This window comes from Oryctolagus cuniculus, chromosome 14, assembly GCF_964237555.1.
Source record: "Oryctolagus cuniculus chromosome 14, mOryCun1.1, whole genome shotgun sequence".
In the NCBI taxonomy this organism is placed as follows: Eukaryota; Metazoa; Chordata; class Mammalia; order Lagomorpha; family Leporidae; genus Oryctolagus; species Oryctolagus cuniculus.
The window spans coordinates 19,371,731-19,391,487 of NC_091445.1; the positions used below are offsets into that span (position 1 = coordinate 19,371,731).

Consider the following 19,757-nt stretch of genomic DNA (forward strand, 5'->3'; position numbering starts at 1 on the left):
TTACTTCCTGGTGGAGTTTGAATTCCGTGCGTGTCCCTCTTCTCCCAGTACCTCTCACCAGGTACTTTTGAATACGTCTCTGCTTTGGATCATTGAGATGTCCTCAGAGTGAAGATCCTGGTGTGGGGCCTCTGCCGCATGTGGACAGAGTAAATCTGGGCTTCGAATGCCTGAAGACTCAGGCTTGGGATTCCTCTCTCTGGCGAGAGTCAGGCTTCACACTTTCGGCTCCAGCTAGAAAGAAGGCCCACAGCAGGTGGGCGGTGCTCCAGGCTCCTCTTGGTGGGTGGTCAAGTCTTGGGAACTGGCTTTATGCCAGTCACCCAGCACAGGGCTGCTGGATCACTGCCTCCTCGGGGAATCCACTTCCCAGGTCCCAGCTATTCTGTTTCTGATGTCCACTTGAGCCACTTATTCCTCAGAAGACTTGCAGATTTTGCAACCAATGTTATGATAATTTGGCACTTAAGGAGACTGAGGCCAATAGAGCTGAAGTAACTTCCCCTGGATCACACAGAGAGGAGATTCTGATTCTAAGGTTCCCAGTAGAATGAGCTTACAAAATTCTCCTTGAGTGGTTTCCAACACTCTTAAATGCAAATAACACTAGAAATCAGTAACGCGCTCTCTGCCACGTTGCCCGCTCTCCTAACACTGCTGACGTCTGACGGATGAGCTTTGTAGCCTGTTGCAAGAGTATTGTACACTGTTTGGAATTAGCACATACTAGTTTATTATGCACAGTTTCTCCCTTAGGTGGCAGAGAGGGAATAAATTAGCCATCTGAGTATGCTGAAGTTTTCAAATGGCAGAATTAAACACATAGTTGAAAACTCCTGGATCGTGTAGGAGGTGCAGAAGTTTTGCCTAGATTGAAAGATGAGCGGCCGTATTCATATTTTTCATCCATTTCAAATGATTTGTGCTTGAAGACCTGTTCTTCTGTTCCTCAAAGTGGGGTGGAATGCCGCCCCGTGGCATGAAATTGACACAGGGCAGGTAGGGGGTTTGCCGGAAGTCACACAGCCGGTAGTGGAGCTGTCACTCACGCTGCATTCCCCCAACCATTACCCCACACTGCCTCGGTAGTATTCGCCAAGATCAAACCTGCTGTCAGCCTGCATTTGACAGTTCTGTTTTCTTAGGTGGTCTTCACAATGACGTTTTATTCCTCCGCCTGTCTTCATTTTGATTCTTTGAAAGTCAGCTTGGATATTAGCATCTTGGTGTCATTCTTATTAAGAGCAGGGAGAGCTGGGCTCAGGAATGGTGGTGTAGCAGGCCCATTTGTTGGTCCCAAGTGATGGTCCCCATCCCAGGATCTGCTCGGAAGTTCCTCCTCGCTGTCTGTCAGAGATGTTTGGAGTCTGTTACTGCTGCAGAGATCAAGGCTGGCAGTTGGTTTTATAGCACAAGCTCCTCCCCGTGTTGGGTGTACACCTCCCTCCCCCCCCCACCCCCACCCCCCACCCCCCACAAGAGCACGAGGCAGGGGGGAGTCACGTTGACAAGTTCTGAGATGGCTGTCAGCTGAGCTCAGAGTTTCTTATTCTTACATAGTAATCATAACTCCAGTAACCATAGTCACTTTACATAAGTTTGTACAAATCTGTGCTCCTGATTCCTCTGTTACTTGATGAATCATGGACCTAAACCAGTCTTGTGGTTGAGTGAAAAAAAGAAATTACTTATTTTTTATATAAGGTATATTTATTTATTTGAAAGAGTTACAGAGAGAGGGAGAGAGAGAGAGGGAGAGAAGAGAGAGAGAGGGTAGAGGATAGAGAGAGAGGGAGAATCTTCTATCTGCTGCTTCACTCCCTAGGTGGCTGCAATGGCCAGCTCTGGGCCAGGCCACATGGGTGGCAGGAACCCAAGCACTTGGGCCATCTTCCACTGCTCTTCCCAGGCACATCAGCAGGGAGCTGGATCAGAGGTGGAGCAGCCAGGACTTGAACCAGTGCCTACATGGGGTGCCAGCAACTCAGACAGCGGCTTTACCTGTTGTGCCACAACGCCGGCCCCAATGTGAGTTCTTCCCTTTGGAAAAGATAGACAAGGTTAGTGTGGCACTTCGCCAAGCTGTGGTGACCACCACTGAGCTGTTCTGCCATTCTGAGGCCAAGGAAAGAAGTGAGTAAGTCTGTTGGCTTTCATAGAGTAATAAAAATCTGCTGCGTGCGGTGACGGGGACTGGAGCTCGGGGCCCTATAGCTCGCCCATGGCCCTCTCCGTCCTGCTCTGCATGGCGCCTGTCAGCTGGAGTTGACTCCCAGGCCCACCTCAACCCCCTCCTGTCAGACTTTCTCCAGGGGAGGTCCCAGAAAGAGAAAGCAGTCTGTTTTCTGGGTCTGACGTCTGGACTTGGCTGTACCTGCGGTAGCCGTGGGTCAAGCATACTTGGAATTATTTCTTTTGTGCATCAAGAAAAATACCAGCATCCCTGGAGGCATGAATGAAACCCCAGAAAACTTTAAAAAGCTGCTTTTCTGTTCTTTGATGACTAATGTACGCTGTTTGCTTGCTCTTCTCCTGGGCTATAAAGTAATAATTATTATTCCAGTAAAAAGGGGGGGGGGGAGCCCTGGAAAACCGGACTTGGCAGCACGTGAAAATGCAGCTGTTTCCTTGTAGAACTGGAAGCTCGGCTTTGTGCCTTCTGTGGAGTTGCTTCTAAGCACAAGGGGTAGCCCTGTGTCAGAGGTCACAATCAGACACTCACAGGGTGTGGCTGGATACTTTACAGTCTTTCAGGCTTGGACTGCGGTTGCCGATCAGCTGTGGCTCTTGTTCTAGTTGCCAGGCAACATTTGGGTGTTTATGTTGAGGTCTGCTCACATGTTGCATCAGAGACCAAAGTTTCATGTGGGCTCCACTTTCCAAAGCGAGTAGTAGCACTTAAGTACTCTATTTTTATCCGAAATCTGAAATCTATGGATTGCTGTGAATGTATTTCATCAGTGCACGGCGTTCTCAGCCGAGCGCTAACTAATCAGCTTCGCGTTTCCCCACAGGTGGTGTGCGTCTGCCTCCGTCTGTAGGGTTCTGCTCCGCTCACCTGTTGTGCTGTGGAGTTTCCCCAGTACTTTCTGGCCTCTAAATCTGATTGAAGTTTTTTTTCCTCCCCTGAAATGCCTGCCCCTTTCCAGCATCCATTTGCTTTTTTATTTTTGTGTAAAGTCCGAATTCTTTGATTTTTGAAATGAGGACAGTCAATTTGTTACAGCACAGAGTTCATGATCATTACTGTCATGTCTGCATTCAAACCCGAACCCCACCTTTTCTTAGTACAGACTTAGGTAAGTTACTTCTCTGAGTTTCGGATTTCTTGTTTGTCAAACGTATGATAATATTTACCTCCCAAGATTTTGTATACACTGAAATCAGACATGTGAGCACCTGTTACAGTGCCTTTAAATCCCCACCTCCCAGGTGATTGCTCCACAATAAATAGTAAACAGCCCCGGGGCCAGTGCTGTAGCCTAGTGGGCTAAGCCTCCACCTGCAGCACCGGCATCCCACATGGGCTCTGGTTCTAGTCTCGGCTGCTCCTCTTCTGATCCAGCTCTCTGCTATGGCCTGGGAAAGCAGTAGAAGATGGCCCAAGTCCTTGGGCCCCTGCATCCACGTGGGAGACCTGGTAAAAGCTCCTGGCTCCTGGCTTCAGATTGACCCAGCTCTGGCCATTGCAGCCATTTGGGGAGTGAGCTAGTGGATGGAAGACCTTTCTCTCTGTCTCTCCCTTTCTCTGTCTGTAACTCTAGCTCTCAAACAAATAAACAGCCGCTACCTCATCTGTGAGTCTCTCCAAACCATCTTCCAAACCTGTATCTCAGAAAAGCTGCCTCCCTCTTGTGATCACCCCTAACATCATATTGTACTCAAGATCTTGTCCTCGGCTGTGACCGCAGTGTAAGTTGGTGGGTGCCCTGCCCAGGACTGCTGACGCAGTGCCATCCGTGTTCTCCCTGAAAGAGATGGCTCACCCTCGTTCCCGGATGATGACTCATCTCTCACCAGAGTCACCTTTTCTGTTACGAATCAGCTCTGAACTCTGTTGGATGTCTGTGCCATTGTTGTGTTTAATAATTAAAAGCATTGCTACTGACAACAAGACAGACGGTGCACACACTTAGACACCAGCGTATTTGTTTCCTGAAGTGGATAATCCAGCATTCGAGAACAAGACTCATGAGCCTGCCTTCCCTGGGCCATCAGTGGTGTTTGTAAAGAGGTCAGTGCTTTCCTTAGAGCACCGCTCGGGGACTGCCTATTGGTGCAGGAGTCCTACAGGAAGCAACCCAGGGGGTCTGGTTGGATATGTGTAGTTTTTTAAATTGTACAGTTCTCAGCGGATGATGATAATGATGTCAATGACTAGATGCTTAAGTTATGTTAAAATTTACTGATTGATTTTTATATTTATTGACTGAAGGCAGAGAAGAAGGGACAGAGAGAGAGGAGTAGGCAGAGAGAGAGAGAGAGAGGAGAGATCTTCCATCCACTGGTTCACTCCGCAAATGGCCACAACAATCAGGTCTGGGCCAGGCTGAAGCCAGGAGCCAGGAATCCCATCCAGGTCTCCCACATAGGTGGCAGGGACCCGGGAACTTGAGGTGCCATGGCTGCCTTCCCAGGCACGTTAGCAGGGAGCTGGATTGGAAGCAGAGCAGCCGGCTGTCACGCTGGTACACTGGCTGCACCACAATCCAGCCCCCATGTAGTAAGACTCTTAGGATGTTGCTTTTGAACCATCAGATATTAATCTTGTGCTTATTGAAGCGTAAATTTGCACGTTATTTAACAAATCCATGGTGAGGAGCCTGCTGTGTGTCAGGCTCCAAGTGCGGCTTTGCAGACCCTGGGGTGAGCCTGGCTCCCACCCTTCTGGAATACATATTCTGCTCTGACTTACAAATCTTACAAGGAAAGGACTTTTTTTTTGGTTACATTTATCATTTCTTTAATTATTTGAGATGTGCTAGTAAATAAGAACCTGGTCATGGTATAGAAACGAATTCTTTGCTTTTCACTTGTACATCTAGTTAATTTTAAAAGTTAAAAATCAGTTATCAATTTGTCATATCTTCATAATTAGGAAATTCTGGATAACTGTCTCGTGTTTTGTGCAAATCTGACTTGGCTCTCGCCATACCCCTGTGGGGCGCGTGATCATCTCACGGTGTGGCGTTTAGTCAGCCTCCTGTGGAGCCAGGGCCACTCAGACACCAGCAAGGCTGACTCTTAGCCTTCTCGTTTACCACTGATAGTCTTGATTCCAGCCCAGGTATTAAAACGGCATTTGATTCACTGCTTGAATGAATTGACAGAAAGTAGAAACAGGTCTGAATCAACAGTGACATCTGAGTCCCCGTCTGCTGCCAGAAACTGAGTACTGTGGGAGGCACCGCGGACAATAAAAGTGGGCCCTTCCTGGTGATGAGGGGATCGCTTCTCTGGTGAGACGCAGACTTAGGAGAGATCTCAGTGGCCGTAAGCACGGGACGTGTGGGGAGGTGAATGCATGAGAGGGGAAAGTAGCCCAAGCATGCTCTAAAGCAGATCCAGGTGATGGGTTTGAGCTTGGCCTTCAAGGGTAGGGAGACGTGGGACTTGAGCTGGTTGGGGGCTTCCTAGCCAGTGGGAATGGCACTTTGGGAGGCCAGGAGACAGAAGGAAGCATGGGTGTGCTGGTGGTGAAGACACTCGCCTTTGCCCAGTGCTTCTCCCTCGCCAAGCGCTGTGAGCAGTTGGTTCCATATACTAACTTGGTTATCCTTAAATAGTTCTCAAAAATTGTAATAAGAAATATTTATAGATGAGGCAGCTGAGGCCCAGAGAGGTGGAGTAACTTGCTCAAGATTGTGCGTGGGGTTAAATGTCAGCTGGGAACAGACATTGGGCACAGTGGTTAAACCACAGCCTGAGTTCAAGTCTCGGTTCTACTCTCCATTCCCGCTTCCTGCCATGCACGCCCTGGAAGCCAGCAGGTCATGGCTGAAGAAGCTGGGTCCCCACCTCACGTAGGAGACACCTGGATTCAGTTCCTGGCTCCTGACTTTGGCCTGGCCCAGCCCTGGCTGTTGTAGTATTTACGGAGTGAACCAGCAGGTGGAAGAAGTTTCTCTTTTCTCTCTCTGCCTTTGAAATAAATTAGGGAAAAAAAAAAAAAAAACCACTTGCAATGTCATCTGGATTGCCTTGGACAATCTTGCAGCTAGACCCCCAGCCCTCACTCTTCACCTGGGTGTTTTGCTGCCTGGCGAGAGGCTTGGGAGCTGGCGTGGACTCTGTCCTGGCGGGAGTGGGGGCTTCTGCAGGCCGTCGTGAGAGACTGCTGAGCCAGTAAGTGAGGCCAGATGCTGGAGAGTCTACCCGTCCCGCAGAAGGCCTGGGGCTGTGTCCAGGATTCTTCGGCGGTGTGGAAATGTGGCGCGCACTTATTTCAGGCAGGTAGTCAGGCAGCCAAAGACAGCAAGGTTGCAAGATAAATGGGGGTGGCAGGTGGGTGGGAACAAGGCCCAGAAACTATTAGGAGGGCACTGATGTCATCCAGGTGTGGGTGATGGGTGGTGACGAGGCAGGGGGGAAGGGGTGGTGGCAGAAGTGAAGAGGGTGGTGCTGCGAGGAATCGCTCCCTTAGTAGAATGGGAGAGCACGCAGCATGTGGAGGGAGCAATGATGGAAGAGAAAAAGAGGCAGAAGGCTTTGTGAGCTTAGAACACAGAGAAGTGGGGAGCGAGACGAAGAAGCTCCCAGAAGGAGAGACGTCAGAGTGTGGGGAGAGGCCGTGCGGCTCTCTGGAGCCCACAGGAGAGCAGGGGTCACGCTTCACAGTGTGTTGATGGATGAGCACCTGTGCTCTAGGTAACCCTCCCCAAGCCAAGGCAGAGCCAGGTGCTTGCAGGCACTGGGCGTCATGGCTGGGAGGATAAGGGGCCGCCGCCAGCCGCCGGGTGGAGAGAGGAAGCAAGGGCTGGCATGAGTGAGCGAGACTCTCGATGATCAGGCGCCCCAGGCACTCTGCGCTCACTGGGCCAAGCCCTGGACTGGGGGAGAGAGCAGGGAAAGGCTGAGTGGCCGCAGGGGACGGCATGAGGACGCCCCTGCTCCAGGGGGAAGTGAATTCAAACATGCTGGGAGCTGTGCAAGAAGGGAGGGGATGACTGATGGGCAGCAGAAGAGTGGAACAAACTTGGCAGGAGCCCACCCTTCCCTTCCTCCCCTGGCCCGTTACCAGGACCAGCAAGGAGTTGGGGTTGGGCCCAAGTCTTGCTTCTACTCTCTCTCAGCCTCCGCAGACACCTACAGGATCAAGGAGAAGCCCAGGGTGGAGACCCCAGCAGGTAGGAGTGGGGGCAGCTCCTACGAGGGCCCCTCCTCGTGGAGGCGGCTGTTCATGTTGGGGTTACGTGAGTACCTCCTGGGCGTGGTGCCGTGGGGGTGCTGAGACTGACGGCAGGTGTGGTGCCAGGGCTGGGAGCCAATGAGACTCGGCTTGAAGGAGCTGGATATTGCCTGACGCATACGAAGGGAGAGAGATGGCTGGCAGGTGCCCTGAGACAGGAAAGGGCCCGAGGCCGGGGCGTTGGGAGGCAGGCAGGGATTGTAGACAGAGGGTGTCTGTGTGTCCCGGGAGCAGTGAGCAGTGGGAGCCAGGGCTGGCGTGGAGCGGCACAAGGGAGGCGGATCTGGGCAGAAAGGGTGGGAGAGCTCAAAGGCTGGAGTCTGGGATTCCTTGCGAGATACAGGTGACCAAAGACCGCGTTTCCATTTCCCAGGGCTCTGGAAAGCATGTTTGTACCATTCTTGACCCACATCTCCAATGGCTCATGGCAGTGAACCTCCACATGTCTCAACTGCAGCAAATAAAAATACATTTTTTTTTTGACAGGCAGAGTGGACAGTGAGACAGACAGAGAAAGGTCTTCCTTTGCCGTTGGTTCACCCTCCAATGGCCGCCGCGGCCAGCGCACCACACTGATCCGAAGGCAGGAGCCAGGTATTTCTCCTGGTCTCCCATGGGGTGCAGGGCCCAAATACTTGGGCCATCCTCCACTGCACTCCCTGGCCACAGCAGAGAGCTGGCCTGGAAGAGGGGCAACCGGGACAGAATCCGGCGCCCCGACCAGGACTAGAACCTGGTGTGCCGGCACCGCAAGGCGGAGGATTAGCCTGGTGAGCCACGGCGCCGGCCAAAAATACATGTTTTTAAATTTTTGTTGGAGAGGCAGAGAGAGACACAGACAACAATCCCACCTCTGCAGGGTCACTCCCCGAATGCTTGTAGCAACCAAAATTGGGCTGGGCTACAGCTGGGAGCCAGGAACTCCACCTGGGTCTCCCACAAGAGTGGCAGGGACCCAGGTACATGGGCCAGCACCTGTTGCCCCCATCAGCAGGCAGCTGGAATTGGCAGCAGAGCCAAAACTCAAAGCCAGGTGCTCCCATGGGAGTGGCGGGGGGGGGGGGGAGTGCGTCCCCAGCAGTGGCTTGACCCCTGTGGCCAATTCCCGCCCCAAATTTTAAGAGATTTTGTTGACCAAGGCGGGAAAGTAAGCTATGATATTGGTGACGTCAAGGATTGAATAATCATTGCTGTCTAACCTGCAGCTGCTCCCTTATCCAGATTGGTATATTGAGATGGGCCAGGCCGGCGCCATGGCTCAATAGGCTAATCCTCCGCCTGCGGCGCCGGCACACCGGGTTCTAGTCCCGGTCGGGGGCGCCGGTTCTGTCCCGCTTGCCCCTCTTCCAGGCCAGCTCTCTGCTGTGGCCCGGGAGGGCAGTGGAGGATGGCCCAAGTGCTTGGGCCCTGCACCCACATGGGAGACCAGGAGAAGTACCTGGCTCCTGGCTTCGGATCAGCACAATATGCTGGCTCCAGCGTGGCGGCCATTGGAGAGTGAACCAACGGAAAGGAAGACCTTTCTCTCTGTCTCTCTCTCTCACTGTCCACTCTGCCTGTCAAAAGAAAAAAAAAGATGGGCCCGATGCTGAGGTCCCTCTTCCCGCTCTGCACTTGCTGTCACTGGGTGCAGCACTCCCCCAGAGCTGTGATTGGGCCTCATTCGCTTTGTGTGCTCAGCCCCTGGCTCATTGCTTTTTCTCCATCAGCTGAGGACATGGGTGGGTGGGCGGAGAATGGCTTACCAAGGCACCTTGGCTCTGTTGCGTGTCGCTCTGACTTCAGCCTTGATTCAGGTTTGTCGCTGGTGACTCATGCTGCAGAGTAAGAAATCCGCATGGGCCCCTGGAGAGGGAACACGCTGTTGCTGTGCCCTTTGGCCCGTTGTTGGTGCCGGTCTCGGAGGGGCGTTCTGGCGGCGGCGTGAGCAGCAGTGTTGCACTCTGGAACTGGCAGCCCCATGGTGAGCCGTAGCCCTGCAGAGAGGGGCTGTGGTTTAGAAATCGGCCCTGGGGACCAGCTTGGAGGGTCCGCAGGCAAGCAGTGCTCCTCTTGGCCTCCTGCCTGGGGGACTCTCTTTATCCCTTAAAAATGCTTAGTGCCTCGTGTTCCGGGCTTGGGTCCAGGAGCCCACTGTAGGCATTGGCAGGCCTTTGAAAGCGTTCTCCTGTGTAGGATCAGTGAGGCAGGTTGGGGAACTCAAGGCTTTAAGGTTGTGTGGACGTTTGGCTATATCCGGATGTTTTCCTAAAGGTTTCCAGCTAAAGCGAGTTCACGCAGAGTGTTGGCTTTCTATGGGGTTCTGTGCGGTTGTAGGGGGAGGGTGAGTCACTGAAGGAATGCGGTATTGCGAAGGGGAACCTGTCGAGTTTGAGTGGAAATCTGTACAGCCTATTCTAGCTGTGCAGAGTTGTGTGTAAGTCACACACCTTTGGGTGGTGGTGTTGTGTTGAGGGTGGGGGAGGGCAGGGAGGAGCAGGGAGGGGCTCCTGGTTGACTCAGCCTCGGAAGTGACTCAAGGTCGGCAGGAGAGACGCAGAGCAGTCCCCAGTGCGGGCTTCTCCAGGCGGCTTGGCAGGGCAGCAGCACTTTCCTGGCAGTCCTCGCCAGATGGAATCCCCGGGCTCCAGAACCCAGCGGACTGCAACATTCAGGAGGTTTAAATGCGCCGGGGCTGGAATTTGTGAAGAGAGGAAAGGTGCATGGCATATTAATGCGCGGGATACGAGTGAAGTGCAGGGATGGCCCTCGGGCCCTGCAGGGCCGCCACGGGCACAGGTGATGAGACCGCGGGGCCGGATCCCAGCACCCCTGTGCAGCCTGGGAAGGTGCTCCTGGAATAGTTCAGTTCCCGTTCCTCCCCTCTTGCCCTCCCCGGAGCCTAGGGGGGGACACAACGTGGCAGAACCCCCACTGCAACCGTCTCCCCCTTCTCGTTCTCACACGACCCCGAAAGACCATCCCTGACTACCCTAGTCTGTTTCCTCGAGTGGGGTCCTTGTTCCTTGCGTTTTGTATACTTTATTAAACATAATGCACCAGTAATTATTTTAGACTGTTCGAGTAATAATGTACCAGTGCATTTGCACACTTTGTTAAGAGTGACACACTGGTGGTTTTAATGAGCATTTACACTAACGAGGTGTTTTACACACATGACCTCAACCCTACAAGAGAGATGTTATTGGCCCATTGTATGTGCCTGGAACACTGAGGCTCAAAATCAGAGCTGGTAATCGGCAGAGCTGAGATCTGAACAGAATCCTGTTATGTTTCAAAGTTCATGTTCTTTCTAAAAGTTACTTATGTTTACTGAGTCATTTTTATGTACTAAGCAATCATTCTTAGGAACTTATCAGGTTACTGTTATCTAATGAGGAAAAATGAATGGGAAACTGAAGACCATTAAATTTAAATAACTTGTTAAAATTACATAGCACAATTGAAATTAATTTGGGAGCTGGTGCTGGGACTTGCTTGGTTAATCCTCTGCCTGCGGCGCCAACATCCCATATAGGTGCCGGGTTCTAGTCCCGGTTGCTCAGCTTCCAGTCCAGTTCTCTGCTGTGGCCCGGGAGTGCAGTGGAGGATGGCCCAAGAGCTTGGGCCCTGCACCCGCATGGGAGACCAGGAGGAAGCACCTGGCTCCTGGCTTCGGATCGGCACAGCGCTGGCCATGGCAGCCATTTGGGGAGTGAACCAACAGAAAGGAAGACTTCTTTTTTTTTTACAGGCAGAGTGGACAGTGAGAGAGACAGAGAAAGGTCTTCCTTTGCCGTTGGTTCACCCTCTGATGGCTGCCACAGCTGGCGCCGCGGGCAGAGGATTAGCCTATTGAGCCGCGGCACCGGCTGAAAGGAAGACTTTTATTTCTGTGTTTCTCTCTCTTACTGCCTGTGACTCTGCCTTGTCAAAAAAAAAAAAAAAAAAAAAAGGAAAAAAAAGAAATTGAAATTCATCTGATCTGGTTTTGTACCCACTAGGCAGCATCACCTACTGGATTTTTTTAAAAGCTGATTTGACGGGCAGAGATGGCCTGTGTGTTGGTTCACTCTCCAGATGCCCACAACAGATCAGACTGAAGCCAGGAGCGGGGAACTCAGTCTGGGTCTTCCACATGGGTGGCAGGGCCCCAGCTGCTTTGAGCCATCACCTGCTGCCTCCTAGGACGTGCATTAGCAGGAGGCTGGAACAGGGAGCTGAGCAGGTGCCCATGCAGGCACCCCAGCATGGGATGTGGGTGACCCGAGTGGTGTCTTCACTACGACCAGTGCCCCCGTGTGCTGAATGCTTGTAAGCATGGTGCTGTAAATTGGGGAAAGCAGGGCCAGTGTGGCGGAGGGGACCTGGGGGACTGTGTGGCTTGTGGAGTCAGACTTCTGCTTCCTTCCTCTCCAGGTGTCAGCTTCCTCTGCTGCAGCCAGCAAGTCGCTCAGCATGAACCCCGCAGAAGCCAAGGTAAGGGAGCCTTCCGGGGTCCACTTGGGCGAATGCGACTTTACGCTGATCATACTGTGAAGCAAATCAAACGTAGACTGGGGGCCGGCGCCGCGGCTCACTAGGCTAATCCTCCGCCTAGCGGCGCCGGCACACCGGGTTCTAGTCCCGGTTGGGGCGCCGGATTCTGTCCCGGTGCCCCTCTTCCAGGCCAGCCCTCTGCTGTGGCCAGGGAGTGCAGTGGAGGATGGCCCAGGTGCTTGGGCCCTGCACCCCATGGGAGACCAGGAAAAGCACCTGGCTCCTGGCTCCTGCCATCGGATCAGCGTGGTGCGCCGGCCGCAGCGCGCCGGCCGCGGCGGCCATTGGAGGGTGAACCAACGGCAAAGGAAGACCTTTCTCTCTGTCTCTCTCTCTCACTGTCCACTCTGCCTGTCAAAAAAAAAAAAAAAAAAAAAAAAAACGTAGACTGGGGTAGGCACATGAGTTTGTGGCCCAGGAAGCTTCGGTTATGGGAATAAACATTTCCTTCCTGGCCTGCAGGGGTCTTTGGAAACTCGGCTTTCCAGGGTTCACCTGAGACATCACCCGTACACTTGTACATCGGTCAAGGGCGAGCAGTCACCCAGAGGTTTTGTTGGCCCTAGACTTGAGTGTTTTCAATTGAAGATAATCTCTGCAAGTATGCTTTTCCTGAATCAAAATGAAAGCAAAGTCTTGCTAAAATGGTTGTATTATTCTAGACGTTTAAAACCCATTGTAAAAATGAGAAAGGTGTTGTAGGAATTGAACCTGGGGAAAGAATGAAATAGAAGCTGGTTATTTTGGATGCCTCCGGAAGTCTCTCTCTGAAATCTAAGTCAAGTGGGGGTACCATCTGATTGACAGCCCTTCATCCAGCTCTCTTTGGGACTTACTAATTATTTTATGGCATTTCAGAAAGAAAATAAAAGACTGTGGTTGCCACGTAGGGTGAGCCCAGCTCTGAACCCTCCCCCTAGTTACCATGTTATCCAGGCTTGATGCTCGGAGGGGTTTCAGGGTGGGACATTTTAAAGAAGGAGCATTTTCAAAATGCTCTCAAACCGTGCTTGTGAGTTAGCATTCCTCAGTGCCTTTAAGAGCTAGCCCAGCTCTGTTATTGTTAAATTGTTCTTGTTTCTATTGTTCTCTGGCTGCCGTATTTCTATAATGTCCCGGTGGTTTCCACCCCAGGGGATAGGGCACCATAAGTTAGTACTGTGCGTGGATTCTTGGCCCCATCTTGAACAGTTTTCCTTGAGTATTGCATGATTTGGAAGGATGCTATCTGTTTATCTAAACTCTTGAAATCCTTTAGCATTCATTTTAATTTTTTCAAAACTGTTATTGAGAGGCAGAGAGGGAGACTAATGGAAATCTTCCATCCTCTGGTTTACTTCCCAAATGCCCACAGCAGCCGGGGCTGGGCAGAGCTGAAGCCCAGAGCCTAGAGCTCCATCCTTGTCTCCCATGTGGGAGGCTAGGACTCAAGTACCTGAGCCTCCCAGGCACCTGCTGCCTCCCAGGGTGCATCAGCGGGAAGCTGGATCAGAAGCAGAGCCAGGACTGAAAGCCAGGCACTCCAGCGTAGGCTGGAGGCGTCCCAGGAGGCATCTTAACGCCGTTCAAGCACTTGCCCCGCATTTCAATTTTTATATTTTTCTTGAATCAAAAATTACATTATTGTGTATTTTTCATTTATATTGACTGTTTTCTAAAATATACATAATCCAAAATTTATTAGTTGTCACCACTTGTTTATATCACGCCTAATCTTTAAAACTCTTAATCCTTTAAAATCTTAACGGACCATAGAAGTATCTCCAAAAAGCAATTCTCGTTGAACTTAGAGCCCATGAAAACTAAAAGATACAGAAAGGAGAGCCATAAATAGAGGATTTCTTTTTATTCTCTTGGTTTCCTTTTAAGCCGCTGCCTAATTCGAATACCCTGTGGCTTAGCTTGAAGACCAGCGTGCCCTGTTTCTATAGCAAGTGTCAGCAGCCCCATCAGCCATCAGTTAGCATTACTCATGGGAATTTCTGGCAGTCCTCTGGGTCAGGGGAAGGGAGAATCGTAGGAGAGAAAGAGACCAAAATAAGATGCACGTAGTGCACGGTCACCAGGCTGACTCGGGACCATGTTTGGCCTGGAGTGTCTCTCCTTGGTGGAATCCAGTCCCACTGTTCTGATTAAACTCCTTCTCTTCTGCGTGCCAGTGTTTGGCTCCGCACAGTTACACTAACCAGCTGCCTCTTGGAGATGCTCGTGAGCTTCATGAGCTCATGCCTCCAATTAATTGAGCTTTGAAGACGGACGCTAATTCAAGATAATACCCATCCCATATCCTGACATGTTCTATACCTTCCAAATAAAAGGCTAGCTCTCAAGGGGCATGGTATGTCTCAATCAATGTTTTTTTAGGATTCACTTATCTTTGACAGGCAGATGTACAGAGAAAGAGGGAGAGACAGATAGTTCATCTACTGGTTCACTCCCCAAGTGACTGCAACAGCCAGGCCTGGACCAGGTCAAAACTGGAAGCCAAGAACTCCAAGTTGGTGTCTAGCACTTGAGCTTATTTGCCTTTCCAGGTGTGTTAGCAGGGAGCTGGATTGGAAGTGGAGCTGATGCTCTGATACGGGATGCTAGTATTGCAAGCAGTGGCTTAACCAGTCAGTGTTCCGTATCTCTTGGCCCAGAACATTAGTCAATTGGTGGTCACCCTGCTGGTGTGAGATGGAAGATCAGATCACTCCTAGTCAGGCTGACTTCCATGGGGGACCGAGGATCATAGTACGGTAGCCAGTCTGACTCGGAGCCTGGTTCTATGCTGACTTTAACGTTGGGTGGCCTACTTTGCTTCAGATTCTTTATCATGTAGTTTGGAGGAAGGTGCTAATAGCAGCTATCTCACAAGACTGTAAGGCGCATGTATTGGACAGTGGCTGTCCCACAGCAGATGCCCAGTAGAGTGGGCTGTTGACCAATAATGGAGAGAGAACAGAGCAGAAATTGAGAACACAAAACCCCAGGACCATCACAGGTATCTTTGGGAAGTCGCTTAAATTCTTTAACCTCAATTTCTCACCAGGAAAATGATAATAATAGCTTTTTTTTTAAAAAGATTGATTTGAAAGGCAAAGTCACAGAGAGGGAAGTAGAGATAGAGCTTTTCCACCCACTGGTTACTCCCCGAATGGCTGCAATGGCAAGGGCTGTGCCAGGCCAAAATCAGGAGCCAGGAACTTCTTCCAGGTCTCCCACGTGGGTGTAGGGGCCCAAGCACTTGGGCCATCTGCTGCTGCTTTCCCAGGAGCATTTGCAAGGAGCTGGATCAGAAGTGGAGCAGCCAGGAATTGAACCGGTGCCCATATGGGATGCCAGTACTGCAGGCCACGGCTTAACCTGCTGTGCCACAGTGCCAGCCCCAGTAACAGCTTTCTTACAAAGTTACAAGGGCTGAATTGACATAAGCTTAAAATGGTTTCTGGCAGCAAACAGGTGATAGGCATTAGTTATTGTTATCACTATTATGTTCAGTGCCACCACTACTGGGAATAAATTTAGTGATTACCTGATTAAATGCATATTGCATTATTGCATTATAGGCTGCTGAGTCTGTGAGCATCCATCAGTAATTGTGCTGTAGAGTCCCTCCCCCCCCCCCAAATTCTTGTTTGCCATATTTCAAATTGGGAGCTATTAATAGACTCCAACCACGACAATACCAGTTGGCTTACTTATTATTTAATTATATTTGCATAAACTCAAAAGCAGATAGTTGCAAGAACAGAAACTCCTTAGCAAGGATGCGGTGAGAAAGGATCCAAAACTTTAAAAAAAATTCTCCTAAAAACATTTCTTTGGGAAGGAAACCAAGTTCATGAACAAACTAGTAAGCACAAAACAAGATAAATTAAGAGGATATTTGACTTTAACAACAGGAGTCACTGTGCACTTACTCCTCATGTAGGATCTCTGTCCTTAATGCGCCCTACATTGAGGCTTAATGCTATAATGAGTACTCAAGCAGTATATTTCACTTTGTGTTTCTATGGGGGTGCAAACTGTTGAAATCTTTACTTAATGTATACTAAACTGATCTTCTGTTAAAAAAAAAAAAAGAAGAAGAAATTAGCAATTCCCAACTTGACTCTCGCTGGGATTAAACATGACAATAGGTCTGATCTGATTTCATCATCATTTAAAAAATCATCTATTTTTCACTTTATGTTTCTGTGTGGGAGCAAACTGTTGATCTTTACTTAATGTATGCTAAACTGATCTATATATAAAGAGAATTGAAAATGAATCTTGATGTGAATGGCAGGGGAAAGGGAGTGGGAAAGGGGAGGGTAGCAGGTGGGAGGGACATTGTGGGGGGGAAGCCATTGTAATCCATAAGCCGTACTTTGGAAATTTATATTCATTAAATAAAAGTTAAAAAAAAAAAGAGGATATTTGACTTTAGCCTGTTTAGGTAATAGAATTAAAAAAAAGTAGAATTTGTGCCAATAGTGCCAAGTAGATAAAAGGGAAAGAAATGACAGAAAACCTTAGACTGAGTTTTTCAAAGATATGAAATTCTTCAAACCTTATTTCAGTTTCTTACCCACAGGGAGGGCGCATGTATATACTTAAAGAATTGTCCCTTTTTTTTTTTTTTTCTCACAGATAACTTTGGGTTGGGTAACCAGAACTATGTAAAATGTTACATGAATCATCCTAAAATCCAGCCACTTCTTTGGAAGGATTCCTAGAACTTTAGATTAAGCCTATACAGCATGTACCCTAAAAACCCACACACTGGATGTTTACAAAGTTCTTTGAAGATTGTGTTGACAGACTTTCAGGAGACTTTTGACAACATCTGTGACTATTTTTCACCATAACCAAACACTGGGAACAGAGGCGGGAAAATACGACTCAGGTAGCCACTGCACAGAGAAGGAAGGGAAGGGGAAGGAGTCAGATGTTAATGTCATTGATAGCTGCCTTCACTGAACAATATAAACCCAAACTAATATTTGTGTGGGACTCAAGATTTTAAGTGCCTGCAACTTGTAGGCACTTACACAGGAGGTTTTCAAAAGCCTCATGGAGAATGTGTAATAGGAATAAGCTATGCAAGTTGTTTTGTTTGTGTTTTTTGTTTTTTTTAACTACACCAAAATATCCATATATTTTAATTCCATCTGTTGTGAACTTTGTGAAGCAGCCTCAGATGCAGATGTATTGTAGCCACCATGGATGAGTCAAGTAGATCTTTGCATGTTTATTCCTTTAGCCCTTCTTATACATGTTACTTGTTTGACTGTCAGACAACAAAATTACACTCAGGGCTGTGCTCTTAACATTAGGCCGTTCCAATCAGCAAAGAGATGGAAGGACCACATCCTCATAGCAAGAAAAGACACAGAAGACAGGTGAAGTGTGTCTCGCATTGGGCCCTCTCTGCTTACTAATGGTCACCTCGCTGACCCCTCCCACCCTATCACAAGCTTTCTATAGGCCCAGCCACCTGTCAGTCACATGCTAGCACTAAAACATGATTCACTGCTTTCTGTGTTCTGTCATCATCCCATTATTTCAGACAAAACCTGTGGTGAGTATTTGATTAAAAAGATCCTGGTAATGGCTTTGAAGGAGGAAGGCTTTTATTTCATGTGCTTGTTAACTGCAATATCAGCTAATAAATTTTACATAATTTAATAGACAACACCAGAGGTAAGATGTCAGTTACAGCCTGAAGGGTAAGGGGTATTAAGTATGCTTATCAAAAGGGGGACAGTTCCATGCAAAGTCAAACATAACTCACGAACTTTATAATCAGACATCGCTTCCTTTTTGAAGAAAACCTGCAATCTTTTGTCTTTTTTTTTTTTGTCCTCTTCATTTAGGATGCTAAAACAGAACCTGAGAAGTCACAATCAACTAAGGTAATGATTCAAGTCTGCTAGTGGGTGATTCAGAATCCAATAATGATGAATAACCGGGCTGCTACATAGGTGCTGCTGAGCGAGGGGGTTATCAGCAGATCTAGTTTCTTGGACTACCTTTCTGAATATGACTGTATAGAGTAGTATAAATAAAATACTTAGCAGATTAAACCGATATATGATCTTTTAAAATATGTGAGGTTTTATACATGAAAACAGTAGGTCTGAGAAGGCATTTTGTCCAAATCCAGATGTGTTATAGGGGAGCAATTGTTGAAACAAAACAGAGGAACGGGGCAGGAGAGGAGGGCATTGAATGTGGTGACAGTTCCTGGGAGGCAGCAGGAGCCGTGTGGGGAAGGTCTCGCCAAGGAGGCTGTGAGTGCATCCCGCCGGTCCCACCTGGGTTGCTGGACCCGTGTCCGCTGGCTTGGGGCTGAAGTCCAGTTAAATGCAGGAGGGGCAAGAGGTGAGGTTTGTCTGATTTTGCGCGAGGCCCCCTGGTGGCCAGTGCGGATAGTAGTTGCTCAGTGCAGTCTAAAGTGAAGACTCCGGCAGTTAGGGTGCAAGCTGGCGTGTAGTCCCCCCGCCCGTGCCCTGGCCGTCCATCACGTGTCGGGAGAACGGGGCTCCTGGTGGTATGATCTCCTGTACTTGGAGCAACCTGTACCTCGCGACACTGAAGAGAAGGCAGCGTTCTTTGTCTCCTGGGAAAGAAGACTTCCGTTAATTTCTAGGATGGGGTTCCCGGTCACAGTCAGCTGTCACGCTGATCGTTTGACGTCTCTGTAGACAGGCGTGCGGTGAGCAGTTCATCTGCACGCATCCTGAAAAACAGTACTGTAGAGAGACGCACGTCTCTGCAAACATCATTCTGGATAAAACGTTGATCTTACATTTTCTCCTGATAATCGCCATTAGTGGAGGTGGTTAGTAGGTTATTGTGGGCCGCGCGGCTCATGCCTGCCCCTCTGGATCTGAAAGAACTGGCCTAAAGGGACTTGTCCTGAGAGAGGCAGAGGGACCTCGTCGGGACTTTGTTCTTGAGCCTGGCTGGAGCTATGGAAAGCCTGGACTCCTGTGTGTCAGTCACTGAGTTTCTGATCATTTAAACTTGACAGCCACCTGTGGATCATGAAAAGAAGGCCCAGGAAGGAAAGCCAAAGGAACACACCAAGGTGAGCGAGGGTGGCCGGGACTCAGGGTGGTGGGGGACAGCTCCAGGCGTGGTACAGGTAAGAGCTCTCACATTTCTGACCAATCCCTGCAGGATGGCTGGGTGGTCCGTGTTTGGTTTTGTTTTGGCTAAAACGTTGCCAGTGTGAGGCAATCCTGGTGTTTATATGTTACTCCGTGGTTTGTGTAGATTTCGGGGATGGAGGATTTGCACTATTTAAAATGTCCCTAAAGTGAATTTTTTTTCACATTGGCATCACACTCGTTTAGATTTGCAGAACTCAAAACCATAAGCAGTACTACTGTTGTAGTTTTTCCTCTATATGGAAAAAGTGTGTTCTGTTTAAAGCAGCCGTGTTAACAGCATTTCTCTCTCTCTCTTTGTGTGTGTGTGTGTGTGTACATATGTGTGTGCTTTCAGCCAAAAAGCACACATAAGCATGCATCGGATGGAGAAGGCAAGCATGGTCGTAATGAAAAGACAGCTTCCAGATCGAAGGAGCCAGTGACACCGGCGAAAGCAACAGAACCAGAGGTAAAGAAGGCAGGGCGACAGACAGGGAGACACACGTCAACCAGCCAATTCCATACGGTTCCCTGCCCACGTCGTATGGTACTGAATCGTGGGCTGTGCTGCAGTGACTGGGTGCTGTCAGATGGTGGGTTTTGCAAACAGCTTGTGGAAATCGGGCTTGGCAAGGGCATCAGATGGGTCTTGGAGCACACTGTCCCCCTCCTGCCAGTGCCCCGCGGTGACCAGCCCCCACCCACAA

General features: G+C 49.5%; 1 protein-coding gene across 1 annotated transcript in view; it reads left to right on the forward strand.

Moving 5' to 3' along the window:
• Positions 1 to 19,757, forward strand: part of CAST (calpastatin) — a 67,218-nt gene that overhangs the window by 8,338 nt on the left and 39,123 nt on the right. The window contains 5 exon segments of the mRNA NM_001082270.1: positions 11,807 to 11,866; positions 17,230 to 17,295; positions 17,770 to 17,808; positions 18,930 to 18,986; positions 19,406 to 19,519. Coding sequence (NP_001075739.1) covers positions 11,846 to 11,866; positions 17,230 to 17,295; positions 17,770 to 17,808; positions 18,930 to 18,986; positions 19,406 to 19,519 — 297 coding nt within the window. The 5' untranslated portion in view covers positions 11,807 to 11,845.